This window comes from Protobothrops mucrosquamatus, unplaced genomic scaffold (genome assembly GCF_001527695.2).
Source record: "Protobothrops mucrosquamatus isolate PMUCROS unplaced genomic scaffold, P.Mucros_1.0 scaffold2496, whole genome shotgun sequence".
Classification (NCBI taxonomy): domain Eukaryota; kingdom Metazoa; phylum Chordata; class Lepidosauria; order Squamata; family Viperidae; genus Protobothrops; species Protobothrops mucrosquamatus.
This window is the reverse complement of record NW_015388562.1, coordinates 42928-56387: the sequence shown is the minus strand read 5'-3', so window position 1 is coordinate 56387 and position 13460 is coordinate 42928. Positions and strand designations below refer to the sequence as shown.

The 13460-nt window shown below is 33.9% G+C and overlaps 1 protein-coding gene across 1 annotated transcript in view; it reads right to left on the bottom strand.

The window, feature by feature from the left end:
* Positions 1 to 1404: 1404 nt before the first annotated feature.
* The window catches only part of LOC107295798 (ral GTPase-activating protein subunit alpha-1), a 50866-nt gene continuing 38810 nt past the window's right edge, over positions 1405 to 13460 (bottom strand). The window contains exons 11-13 of the mRNA XM_015825125.1: positions 10191 to 10315; positions 3818 to 3820; positions 1405 to 2250 (exon numbers count right to left, since the gene is read on the bottom strand). Coding sequence (XP_015680611.1) covers positions 2144 to 2250; positions 3818 to 3820; positions 10191 to 10315 — 235 coding nt within the window. The 3' untranslated portion in view covers positions 1405 to 2143. The remainder of the gene's footprint in view (positions 2251 to 3817; positions 3821 to 10190; positions 10316 to 13460) is intronic.

The following is a 13460-nucleotide window of genomic DNA, read 5'->3' as shown; positions in this document are numbered from 1 at the left end:
TTTATTTTTTAGAGAAATTAGATGACATGACTGATATTAGCAGCTCAAGGTACCAGTTGGCTACTACATGCACACTGCCCTAAATTTGGATCTTGCTATTTATAATTTGGGTTTTGTAATTTCTACATTTTCCTACTGTAAATGTGAAAAACTTTCTTTTTGAAAAACGATAAAATATGACTTTCTTCAACGAATTCAAATTATTCATAATATTTTTCTGATTATCAGCTTTCATTAACAGAATACTAGGTTATGTTGCACTTAGTAAATGCTCAGAAACAAAATTCTTATTACAAAACAGAACTTGGCCATAAAGCCAGTTTTTTACAATCTTACATATGTCCATTACACATAGGTGTAGTCAAAGATGGTACCAAAATCCTACTGGAACCAATGGACCAAATATTTTAGTGATCTTCCACCATTAAGCATTCAGCTTTATGTTTATATTCTATTCAGTTTAAAATAAAAGTATTTTTCTCCAAGAATAATAACGTAGCAAAATAATTCAAGAACTATTTGGACCAAATTATAAATAACACAAAATGAAAGGAAACCATTTGCAAGTGGGAAAAACTTTTATTAATATGAAAAATATCAGAACTGGGGGAGTCTGGTGCTGCATTTGGTGCTGCAAAGAGTATTCTAATATTCTAATATTTCTATGGATGACATTTGACAATTATATTAAATCTCAAAGTTATATTATAATTTAATGAACAGATTCTTTTGAAAAACACTAAACACCCTTAAAATGATTATTTAGTGTTTCTAGTTTACAAAATACATGTGTATGAAATCACTTTAATAAAATATTTTTGATAATCTCAAGGGTATTTTCTCCCTTCCTCCCTTCCCTTCCTAATAAACCTGAAGGCACATTTTTTGCTTTCATTCTGAAACACTGCTGCAAAGTGATCCCTGAAAGCCATGTTGACTAAGTCACAAAAGTAACTGCTTTTAAAACCAGAATGTCATAAATCTAACCTACTAACTCCAATGCTATACAATTAGTCCTCGACTTACGACCACAATTGAGTCCAAAATTTCTGTTGTTAAGTGAGACATTTGTTAAGTGAGTTTTGCCCCATTTTACGACATTTCTTGTCATAGTTGTTAAGTGAATCACTGCAATTGTTAAGTTAGTAACCTGGTTGTTAACTTGTTCTGGCTTCCCCATTGACTTTGCTTGTCAGAAGATCGCAAAAGGTGATTACGTGACCCTGGGACACAGCAACTGTCATAAATATGAACCAGCTGCCAATATCTGAATTTTGATCATGTGATCACGAGGAAAGGCTGCAAAGGCCATAACTGTGAAAAAGGTCATAAGCAACTTTTTTCAGTACCATTGCAACTTTGAACAGTCACTGAATGAACTGTTGTAAATCAAGGACTACCTATAGTTTGTGCTTTCCAAGTACTTCCTGAAATAGCTTTTCTCCTTTTTTCTGTATATGGATACACAGATTGATCAATTAATCAAATAATAGATAGGTAGATATAAGCTATTTTTTGGTCTAGAAATGATCCCACATGTAACTTAACTTTTACATTCCAAAACAGTTTACTCTCTTGTATTCTTACCAACAGTGTTTAGTTTGATGGTTAGAAGGCTAGCTCCTAAGCCATTTGGCATGGGAAATTTATAATGGGAGGATTGCTCTTACAAATATTTTAGTCCCTCAACCTCTTCTCCTTAGGAAAAAGACTAGTATCTTTACATATAAAGACCACTATCTTGAACTGTGTTTGGAAACAAGCTGGTAGCCAATACAACTTACAAGAAACTGTTAACATAATAAACAAGGAATGTGTGTCAAAAAGCAAGTTAATGCAGCAGTTTCCAAATACCTTTCAAGGGCATCCATAAAAAACGCAGTTCATGATTTTCAACTGATTAGGCATGGAGTATATAAATCCACAGTAAAAGAAAATTTGTTATGCCTTAGAAGGCTTCTTCCACCTAGGAGAACAGTTTTTTGTTTGTTTATTTAAATTCATCCCCACCTGCCCAGCACACATCAATATTCAGACATTCTATCTTGTTCGTATTTTACAAGGAATCATGGCATTCCAAATGGTAGGGTAGTGCATAAAAAGTCAATGCTGGTTGGTGCTCTGCACAGTCTACCCTTCACGGCTAGTGTGAATAGACCTTCCAGTTCAAGCCTTTGCCCTTTACCTTGAAGTGGCCAATTCTTTCTAGAGGTGGCTTGGGAAGGAGAAGAAATATCACACCATTTCTTTCTTTGTTGAGAATGAAGAAGTGATGGAGAGGTGGACAGAAGTAAGGAAAAAGGAAGAAAGATAAAAAGATAACAGGTGTGAGACATGAGACATGAACAGTAGAGGCTGGAGGGCATTTACAGATGAGTACAGAAAGGAGAAAGTTAGAATCTGTTATGTTGCTAACATGCAAGCTAAGGTTAAAGAGGGATGCATTAATGTGTAAAAAATGAATCAACAGTTTAACAATCAGGAAGAATACTCACCAGCTACAGGTTACAAAAAAAAAAGAAAAAGAAAAAAAAGAACAGAAAAAAGAAAAAGAATTCTATAAAAATAATTCTGATCCAACAGCCTCATTGATACAACCATTATGACATAAATATGTTAATAGTGTTTTAGAAATTGCTTATAAATAAAAAAATACCCTGCAATCAGTAAAACAATCAAATGTTAACACCCCTCCCTAATAGCAATTTTTCAGCTCACATGAAAAATAAATTTCTCTCTATAATTCTGCTAAGTGTAGTTTTAACACATACTTACTGAAAAACATTTGATATTAAAAATCACCAACTTGCAAAAGGAAGTATATATGGTTATGATACATTTTATATTTCTAAATAATTCAAAACTGATAACACTTATAGCTTTTATGAAAATAGAAGCCAGGTAAACCTATAGTATACATGTAGTACAATCCATTTATTTTTTATAAGACTTCCCCTTTTTGATCATTCTTCATATCTATCTAACTTGAAGGTAGTTGAAAAAGAACTAGAAATGCAGCAATTTATGTTGAGTATGTTCCAACAATCCAAATCAATATTTCCTATATCATAAAATGTTTTTATTGTGTCCCTTGAGGTGGCTAGAAGCTAAGATCTGAAACAACATAGACTGAGAATTCAAACATAGTAACATACAGCAAATTAATAAGGAGCTTTGGTCTCAGATTTCATCTGCTCTGTTTTACCCAATAGTTGTCAATTCAGAAAAAAATTAGACTCATGGAAGATTAATTTTGTTTATGGTTACATCAGCAAGATTATTATATGCATAAAGATGGAAGAATACTGAAATTCCCACAATGGAGGGAAACGGTCAGAATTAGCAGAAACTGACCTGTTTGGTCAGAGGAAAAAAGAAGTGGGGTTTTTTTTAAAGTGGGTTTTTTGGAAAGCTTTTATGGACTTTTTTTTGCTAACAGAAGGGTGGAATGAACATTTACAGATTTAAAGACAAGAAAAGATGAGAATTTAATATAGGGTTGAAGGAATTTCTGGAAGAGATGATGGGTTTGTCAATATCTGTTGAAGAGAAAGTTGGAAATCATTATTTTTCTTTTTTTTAAACAATATTTTTATTAAAGGTTTTGAATACAAACTAAAAAGAAAAAGAATAAAAGTTTTGCAAGAAAGCAAAAAGAAAAAAAACAGAAAAAAACTTGAGATAGCAACTTCCTTCCCTCGTCACAACAAATATGACAGTGGAAATCCAATACAAGTCTTTTCCAGTCCAGATGTCAGCAAGTTCAAAAAGAACCCCAAATAATAACATATCCCATTTTAACAATGCTCAAATAAACCAACTTTATGTTCCTTCTTTTTACATAAAACAATCTTGCTCTTTAATCCATTCAAATGATCTCGTCTTAAATTTCTTAAAAATAAGCCTCATTTTAAAGTTAGAAGTCATAAATTTTCATAACTTTAGTTTTCTTTCTTTTTCCCCCTTTTCTGGTATTCTTTTCTTTCTTCTTCCTTTCCTATCTTTTTCTTTGGATTTTTATGTTTTATATAAAATTCTCAATAAGTATATATATAAAAAAACCTCAGAAATAAATTTCACTAGATTCAGACATAAGCTTAGCTGAATTCCACTGCCAAAGGAGAAAAAGGGGCAAGACATGTTTCTTCATTTGGATATTCTGTCCAAAGCATCATCATCTATCATCATCTAAAGGGTGAAATATTGTCCAGAACAGCATGGAAAGTGATACTAGGGGATTAAATAAACAATACAATATTTTGTTCTTCTTTCTCCAGAACCAGTGAATTCCATCTGATCCTAGCTCACTTCAGAAATAAATAAACAAACAAAAATTTCAGGTCAATGAACAGCAAAGCTAGATGTAAATAATTTACTGTAAGAATATATTGGAATCCAGTGTAAAAGGCACTTTGGGAGCAAAGGGGAAAGTCTTTTTTTTTTAAACATTTGATTTAAAGATGCTTTCCTCCTGCCCACCCTTTCTTGCATACTGTCTTTTCTGTATCTCATTTAGCAGCTAGGGTAGATTGTTCCTGATAGAGTTAATTAATCAGAATTAATTGTGCAAAGGACTTCTAAGGCCTTTGGTCTTGGTCTAAGGTGATCTAAGGCCTACCTTAAGCCAGCAATATTCTGTTTTTATCAATATATATACTGCATATTATTTGGGTAAAATCTTTGAAAATTAGTTGGTAAATGCTAACTTGTAAAATATTAATTCTTTAAAAATTATTCTATTTCTTCTAATAAACTTTTTGTGGTGAGGACAACAGACTTGGAATTCTGCATTTTGGAGACTCATTACAAGTTATATTGAAGAAGTACTTCAATTACACATTGTACAATAATACATTGTAGCAGCTCAGCAGCGTGCTGTTTTTCGTTTAAAAAGGGCACGTCTGTTTTAAGGAATTCACTCATTAAAGTTCATATTTCTTAAAGAACACTGACTTTTTTCCAGACTGATATAAAAGTGTGACGAAGGTCAGATTGTTTTAATGACTAGTAGAGAGGGGCTTCAAGCACTTTTTCTACATCACTTTTACTGTATGCAGACCTCTAATTTAAATACTCTCTCTGACATTCCTACGTTTCTTGATTAATGGTAATAATAGAATTCATCAACAAATTATACAACTGCCTTGAAATACAGAATCTTGCTGATAGATGAAGTATCTATTTTTTTTAGATCTAAATTAGATATTTAGATATTTGGAAAATATCTAACCTTTTCCCTAAAATATCTACAATTAACATAAAAGTTAATATCCGTGTCTTACTGCAGGCATGGGAGGAGTAACTCTTCATAAATGAATCAGCCTTCACAATCTCGCATTTGCGACCGCCAGAATTTTTAGTCAACAAATCTTAGGGCCATCACATCTTGTGGGACTTGCCTGGGGAAGGCTGTACAAATTTTATACTGAAAAGGTACAAAACCTTTTGGATTGCCTATGTTAGCATAGCATTTTATTTTGGGAAGTTTGGAAGGCCTTTGCACACATAAAAATAGAGCTTTGCTAAAATGTTCTCTTCCTCTAATCAAATTACTTTTGGCTTATTAGTTTAATTTATTCAACAGGTAACTGGCAAATGATACAGAAGATACACCTAAACATATTATAGGCTGAAAAGACCCAAGGCTGTTTTTGTATTCCTTTCTAAATATACAATTAGAATCGTTTCACATTCTCTGGGGACTCTTACTAACATTATTTATGCATGCAAACAATTTCATCAAAATGGAAAGTTAGCACTGGTAGCAATGTAGAAATAATTCAGGAGGCATTATGCTTTATCTGGAAGTTTCATTACAAGAGATAGATTTATTATAAGAGATAGATAAGCTGCAATCCTCTGCACACTGGCCTAAGAATAAGTTATATTAAATACAGTGAGATTCGTTCTGGTAGATGTACTAAGGATGACATTGTTTATCTTAACTTTTGAGGTGGCTACTATAAACCACTAATCTCTCTTCTTTAATATGGGGAATGTATATGATAAACCACTAGTTGGTTAAACTTGCTACAAAAGGTCATAAATTTGATATTACTTGAATTTCTGAATCAATTTTAAATCAGTTTAATAGTTGAGTATTGAGTTACAAGAACCTTGTTGCGACTGTCTGAATATTCTATCATGAAAAAGCTAAAAGATCTCCTTCAAATTGAGGCTGATTCCTGGTGGGCTACATGGACAGGTACATGTAGTGTAATTGGCAAAGAAGATTGGTTTATCATTACTGTCTTGGGGCCCCCTTCCAAGAAAATGTTTCCTCACATTTTTTTTAGGGTTTATTTTCATAAACTCATCTTTACAAAGCCAAGTAGAAGATCTGTCACCAAACAAATTTTCTTTTCCTGTAACTTTCATTCCCATCCCACAAGGAGCCTTTCTAGAGAGCTCAGGAGAGGATTCTTTAATACTGTGGTGCATGTCTTATGGAGAATCTCCTGAAATTGAGCAAACAAATCTTTTTCTGATACTGCAAGACTCTCAGTTATGTTAACTTCTTCCTTTCAATACAGCTGTTTGAGTATGTCTTACCATTCTCTAGAGAAGTTTTCAAAGAATAAACAGGAATGCAAGGATTAGAGGAACAGAATAGAAAGCTTTTGGAACGTATTTCCACCAGTTTATGGTCACAGATCCTGAAAATTATAGTCCAAAGCATCCTAGAGATTTATGTGCTCATCTTAGTGTCAACACTGCTAACATCGGATGTTCTTGCTTTGACAACAGATGGAAATGTAGCCATCTTTTATCTATTGCTTTTAGAGTTTGTTGATGCTGGGAGGGGGAATGTGGATGAGAGTCCAGCTAGTCATAACAATAATAACTCAGCTGTGGGAACCCAAGGTTATTAGGTCCAGGGTTGATAGAAATTTGGTGGGCAGGAGAGATGGGGAGAAAGCCTGCGCTTCAAGTTAATTGGGGAATGTGATTTATGACTGTTAATTGGAGGAGGGAACTGCGCTTTGCTACTTTATAATAATAATAATAAAGTTGGAAGGGACCTTGGAGGTCATCTAGTCCAACCCCCTGCTCAGGCAGGAAACCCTATATACCATTTCGGACAAATGGCTGTCTAGTCTCTTCTTAAAAACTTCCAGTGTTGGAGCATTCATCGCTTCTAGAGGCAGGTTGTTCCACTGGTTAATTGTTCTAACTGTCAGGAAGTTTCTCCTTAGTTCTAGGTTGCTTCTCTCGTTGATTAGTTTCCATCCGTTTGCGCCAGGGGAGGGGAATTCAGTTTTTGGCTTTAACTACGTAGTGCCGATACTTTGTTTCTTGAATAAAAGATTCTTTAAGGGATTACAATGCCTTGAAGTTCTTTTGAAGAGATTTATTTGTCGGAACCATGACTCTTAGAATGTAATGCAGTTTGGAATTTCCTTTACTCCTTTCTTCATTATCAATGAATAAACACAGCATGAATGTATCCACCTGGAGAAGATACATGCGCACAAATCCTCCATGAATTAGTACTTTTTTCAGTCCACTACAAGGTCTCAGATATGGTTGAGAGCCTGATCATCACACATTCTGAGACTGAAAGGTTTATCCATCACTATAGTCGCAAACATGCACACATTATTAATTTAATGGGAAATTGTTCCTGGCCTCACTGAGATTAGTGTTTATGTGCAGTTGGTTGGTTACTGTGAAAACAGATTGCTGGACTAGAAGGATGGGACAGGGTTCTGATCCAGCAGGGTACAGTTTATGTTCTGGCTTTCAGCATGTTTTTCATTCCAACTTAGACTATTAGTGTTAACTCATAAAATTTTTCACAATATTTGAAAGAGTGCTTCTTCCAATGCATTATCTTAAGCTCTGCCATAATCAGAGGACTTGAACCAAATTCCTTCAGATGATAAGGTAGCTCAGTACTCAAGAGTAGGTCTTTTTAATGAAGACTGTCTAGCCTTGGAATTCTCCGGGAAACAGCTTTTTCTAAAATGTCTGCTTGGAATCTACTCCATTGCTTTTTATGCCTGACAATACTTGTTTATTCTGTCAGGGCATTTATTCATTTATTGTGTCTGTATACAATGTGTTAATGAATTTTATCTTTTACAAACCTTTCTAATTCATTTTAAATAACTGCTTTAATTGATTGTGTTCTACCGTTACTATTTTTCCCAGAATTCTGATGTTTTAGAACACATCACTCTTTCAGCATCATGGGAATTAATTTTTTAAAGAAACAAATTAAGCCATGAATTTACTCTGCCAGTTATGGGTTTAGACATGCTTAAAGTGCTTCCACCAAAATCAATAGGGCTTACATTAGTCATTCCAAACATTTACTTGTTGCTTCTAACATACATTTTATTGAATGGTAGGCAAACCTTCAGTAAGAATATTTCACATTCAGTATAAATAAATGAGCTCTTGGAGAACATAATGGTCATGGGATCAGGTACCAAAATAATTTTTAAATTTATTTATGGCTGACTGTTAAGCTTTGGAACTACATATTGGAGGTGGATTCTGAATTGGGGATGGGGCAAAATTAGAGCTACATGCCCATTTTGTTTGAATTAATCAGAATCCTGATCTTCTTTGGGTTCAGATTCAGTTGGAGCATCACTGATATTTACACGTATATAAAATGTTTTACCACAAGAAGAATGTTTGCTTTGTGCTTTAGACATGTTAGGACAGAAAAATAAGTCTAGGTCTATAAATTATTTCCATGCAAAAAGTACATTATTCAATTCCTGTAATCACTATTCTTGCATAGTAAGACATTTTATACAATAAAGTTTAACATTAGATATCATAATTACTGACCAGAGCATAAGCAAAGTGTTTATTTTAAGAAGTTATTTCCCAACTTAAAAAAATTCTCTTTCTTTACCTTTTTTGACTTATATTTATTTATAAAATTATTCTTATTTTTCATTCAGATGTTTATTATACTCAGACTTTGCATTTATTGTTCAATTTTCACTTTATTGTTCACTATTTCTTATTCACTTTTCCTTTAAAACCCATCAGTACCAGAATATATAAAGTATTGCTTTGAGTGTTCATACTCATATTTCATATATTTTTCATTATCTTTAAATTGTATATAAAAAATCCAAATATAGTTTCAAAGCTTCTGTTTCACTAATGACCAAATTTCCATTTATCATTTTCAGAAAAAAAAAAACCCTGAGATTTTTCTCTATTGCAAGTAGGTGATGATATTAACACTAGTAATGTTTTCAAAATCACTTTTCTCTATCATTCCTTGTTACATTGAATTCATAATCTATCTGCTGACATCAAAGAAAGACAGGACAGGGGACAGATCACACCACTGCCATCCAGTACTATTTGTTCATGCTGAGAAACAAAAGGTCAGACACAATCAAGTATGACTTGCTCAACAGATGTTTCTCCATTAGTTACCTTAATCCCAGAACCACAGTGTTAGTGTTTCATGCAAACCTGGAGTTAGTAAAATACTAAACTTGAATAAAATGTAGTGGTAATTTCTCAGTGTGAATTTCTCTCTTGTTTAATAGTAAAAATAAGGGCAGTCAGGAAAGTTTGCATACAACAAGGTTACAAGCTTAGTGCTTTAGTAACAGATTAATAAAACAGAGGGGTTTTTTTTAGACACTTTGTCTTACCTTCTGATAAACTGAACTGATATTTAATGATCTAAAGAGGGGAAATAAGGAAATAATCATCAGGAATTCAAATTATTTGTACAGATAGGCCTTGAGAGCAGCTCATATTCTTAAGTGATTACTGTTTCATTAGTAACTGAAAATGCAGTATCTTTATAGAAGATTTATTGGTGAAAATGACAATGTAGCAACATATTTTAATAGGATAACAGTGGTGATATTGTTTCTGGTTTACCGACCAAGACTAGAAATGATTCTTTCTTAAAACAATGAAAATCAATTAGGCTTATGGATCAGTCTCTATATTTAGGAATCTTAAGTATTCAGAAACATTCACAAATAATATAAATACGAAAAGTTCTATTATAGAGTATAAAGTGAAAAGTTTTAAATGGCTTTGATTTTTAGAGAAAGAATAAAATTTTATAGTTTGAGATGCTATACACACACAAACATGGACAAACACATACACACATATACGTACACGGTTACCTGTAACATACTGCATTTTAGGTATCATTTAACAAAAAACCTTTATTTTTATTATATTCTTACCAGTTTCAGGGGGCAAATGGTGGCAGGATGCTGGGCAGAAGACCTGAGATGCATAATCCTCAAATGTTGAAGGATCTAAGTGGTGCTGAATAATTGTTTGGAGATACCGAGCTCTTTCTTCATAGCTTGTTGAATTCAAATGTTAAGGAAAATTTACATTTTAAAGCAAAGAAAATACAGCCTTAATCAGTGATATTGTTGTTTTCTTTTAATGAATTGATTTATATACAAAGTATTTTACAATTGAACTGTAAATGCTTATTTCTCAATCTCCAGAAGCTAAAGAATCAAATCAAAGAAAAGATTTGTATACATAGTACTCCACTGACATACTATGCTTAATTTATGGCTTTCCAACTAAAATTGACAGTCTCTCAACATCTATTGATCAAGTCATTCACTTAAATCCTGAATGTGTTAGTTCAAGCTCTATTTTTGAATAAGGATTATATTAAAAATTAGGCCTGAGTTTTTCATGACTTCTTTCTAAATGATCACACATTTTTATAACCACTCTCCTGATGCTACTCCAAAGCTTTTGGAAGAGCAAAGCCATATCATTTGAGTAAGTGTGATCACAGTCCTAGAATATGATAATAAAAGTGATAAGAACAAAAGTCCTATGGCTTTGGTAGGATATGGGATTTATTTATTAGATTTCTAATCCCTGCTTTATTACTTTTAAGTAACTCAGGGCAGCGAACATACACAATACTTCTTCCTCCTATTTGTCCCACAACAACCCTTTGAGTTTGGGCTGGGAGAGAGTGGCCCAAAATCATCCAGCTGGCTTTCACACCTAAGGTGGGACTAGAACTCATACTCTCCTTGTTTCTAGGCCAGGACCTTAACTACTGTACCAATCTGGCTCCTAATTCCTTTCATCTACATAAAACAAATGTTTTAGAAAGTTCAGAAAGATGGATTATATTTCACATTGAGTAATCCAAATCAGAAGCCACCAATTTTGAAAATATGATATTTTATTTTAAGTAACTCTATAACTTTCGGACAGTGATCCCACACTGATGACCTGAGGCAGACTACGATCAGTTGAGATGACCAAACCCAATCTATAAAAAATACAGCTATATATGTATTTCTGCATTACACAGCAGTTTTCAGATAAAATATAGCATATAAAAATATAACCAAACCTCTTTCAAACTACCTTGGGTGCCTGCCATGTTAGCTTATAAAAAAGTTTTATTTTAAAGTCACCATACTCTCAAAATAGGATTTGACATTGAAATTCTGTACATATTTGCTCATACATTAGTAGCAGATGAGAGGATTTCAGTTTAAATACAAGGTAACAAAACAAACAAACAAAAACCTTAATCCAGAATTAAAACATGTAATGAATTTCATTTGTAAATGCTTGCGTACAGTGCTTGTACTTTCCTTGAGTACAGGTTCTCCACAGGGCTGTGTCCTGAGTCTGCTACTGTTCACCTTGATGACCCACGACTGCTGTGCCAAATCTGCTACAAATCATATTGTGAAGTATGCAGACGACACGGCAGTGGTGGGTCTTATCCGGGATTTTCAAGAAGATGCTTATAGGGAAGAGGTGAAGCCTCTGGTGGACTGGTGCAATAAAAGTAACCTGGTTCTAAATGTTGATAAAACAAAGGAGATCATTGTAGATTTCAGAAAAAGCTGGCATAGTCATACTCCACTCAGTATCAAGGATGCAGCTGTAGAGGTGGTCAACAGTATTATCAACAGTATTAAGTGCAGATAACTAATCTGAATTGGTCTCTCCACATGTCATCCTCAGTGAAGCGTGCAAACCAGCATCTGCATTGCTTGCGTTGGATGAGGAGAACACATCTTTCTCCTTCTGTCCTGGCCACTTTTTTTCAGAGGCACGATTGAAAGCACTTTAACAAACTGCATCACTGTCTGGTTTGGTGGCAGCAGTGCCTCAGATAGAAAGTCCATGCAGAGAATGGTAAGGACAGCCGAGAAGATCATAGGAAGCTTGCTCCCTGGTATCCAGGAGGTTGCTTATATGCACTATGTGCTTAGAGCTCAAAGCATTGTTAGAGACTCCACACACCCACTTCACGGTCTGTTTCTGTTGCTCCCCTCTGGCAGGAGGTTTCAAAGTATTTCTAGCAGGACTACCTGATTCTGTAATAGCTTTGTTCCCTATGCCATCCATCTGGTAAACTCACAAGATTTGTTTTTCTCACCATGCACATGTATACATAACTCGAACTAGACTGTTGTTTCTCTGTGTCATATAATATATGTGGGTATATGCATAATTCTGTATTTATTTATTTATTTATTTTTGTCATATTTATGTAGTGTATATCAGAAGTGGTGATCCTTTGAGAGCTGTATGCAACGAAATTTCATTTTAATGTATGCTGATTAGCGTACATTCAAAGTGACAATAAAGTTATTATTCTATTCTAAATCAAAATATTTTGCATAAGGAAATAAATGAGACAAGGCAAAAACAAAAAAACAAAAAACCCCAATAGCATCCCTGAGCACTGATTAAGAAAGTAAGCATCCCAAGGATGTCAAAAGAAAAGCACTGTCGTTCTTTGTCCTACAGCCTCCTCTTTCTGATATTATTGATAAGAGGCTGGTACCTTGAAGCACTGCTTTTGAAGAACCCTCTCCAGGCTGCTTGTTCCAGAGGCCCTGATTTTATTGTTAGCAGAGAGAAAGCGAGAAAAAGGGAGAATATTTCTAGTGTTCATGAAAGCAGCTATGGAAATGGCTGTCAAAATGTAAAACAGCAGGCAGCAACATACAATTATCAAGAAAAAAATATCATGCTGCTTTGGTGTTATAGGCTGCTTTAGTGAACTTAGAATCAGTTCGCATGCAACTTGCAAAAGTTGTCTTGCTATATTCATTGGATCAGGAAATCTTTGCCAGTCTGTATTTTATTTTATTTTATATGCAAAGTGATGCTTAACATCATTCAAATTTATTCTTCTAATAGAATAAAACTATTTGCAGCCCTGTTTTAAAATGTGCAAGTGAAACAAGTGAAAATCAGCCTAGTGGAATTTTCACGGGAAAATAAATTTGACTTGCTGGAAATGATTATATGCTAATACATGCACTGAAGGATATTGGAATCCAATTCCTGTTCTTTTTGAGATCTTTTGGTAGAACACAGAACCACTTTTCTTAAATCTACTTAAGTCAAGAAACAGAAACTATATTGCAATGACTCACACATGTTATATTCAAAGTACTTTCTATAGTCACACTTCAAAAGGCCCATCCACCCACCCA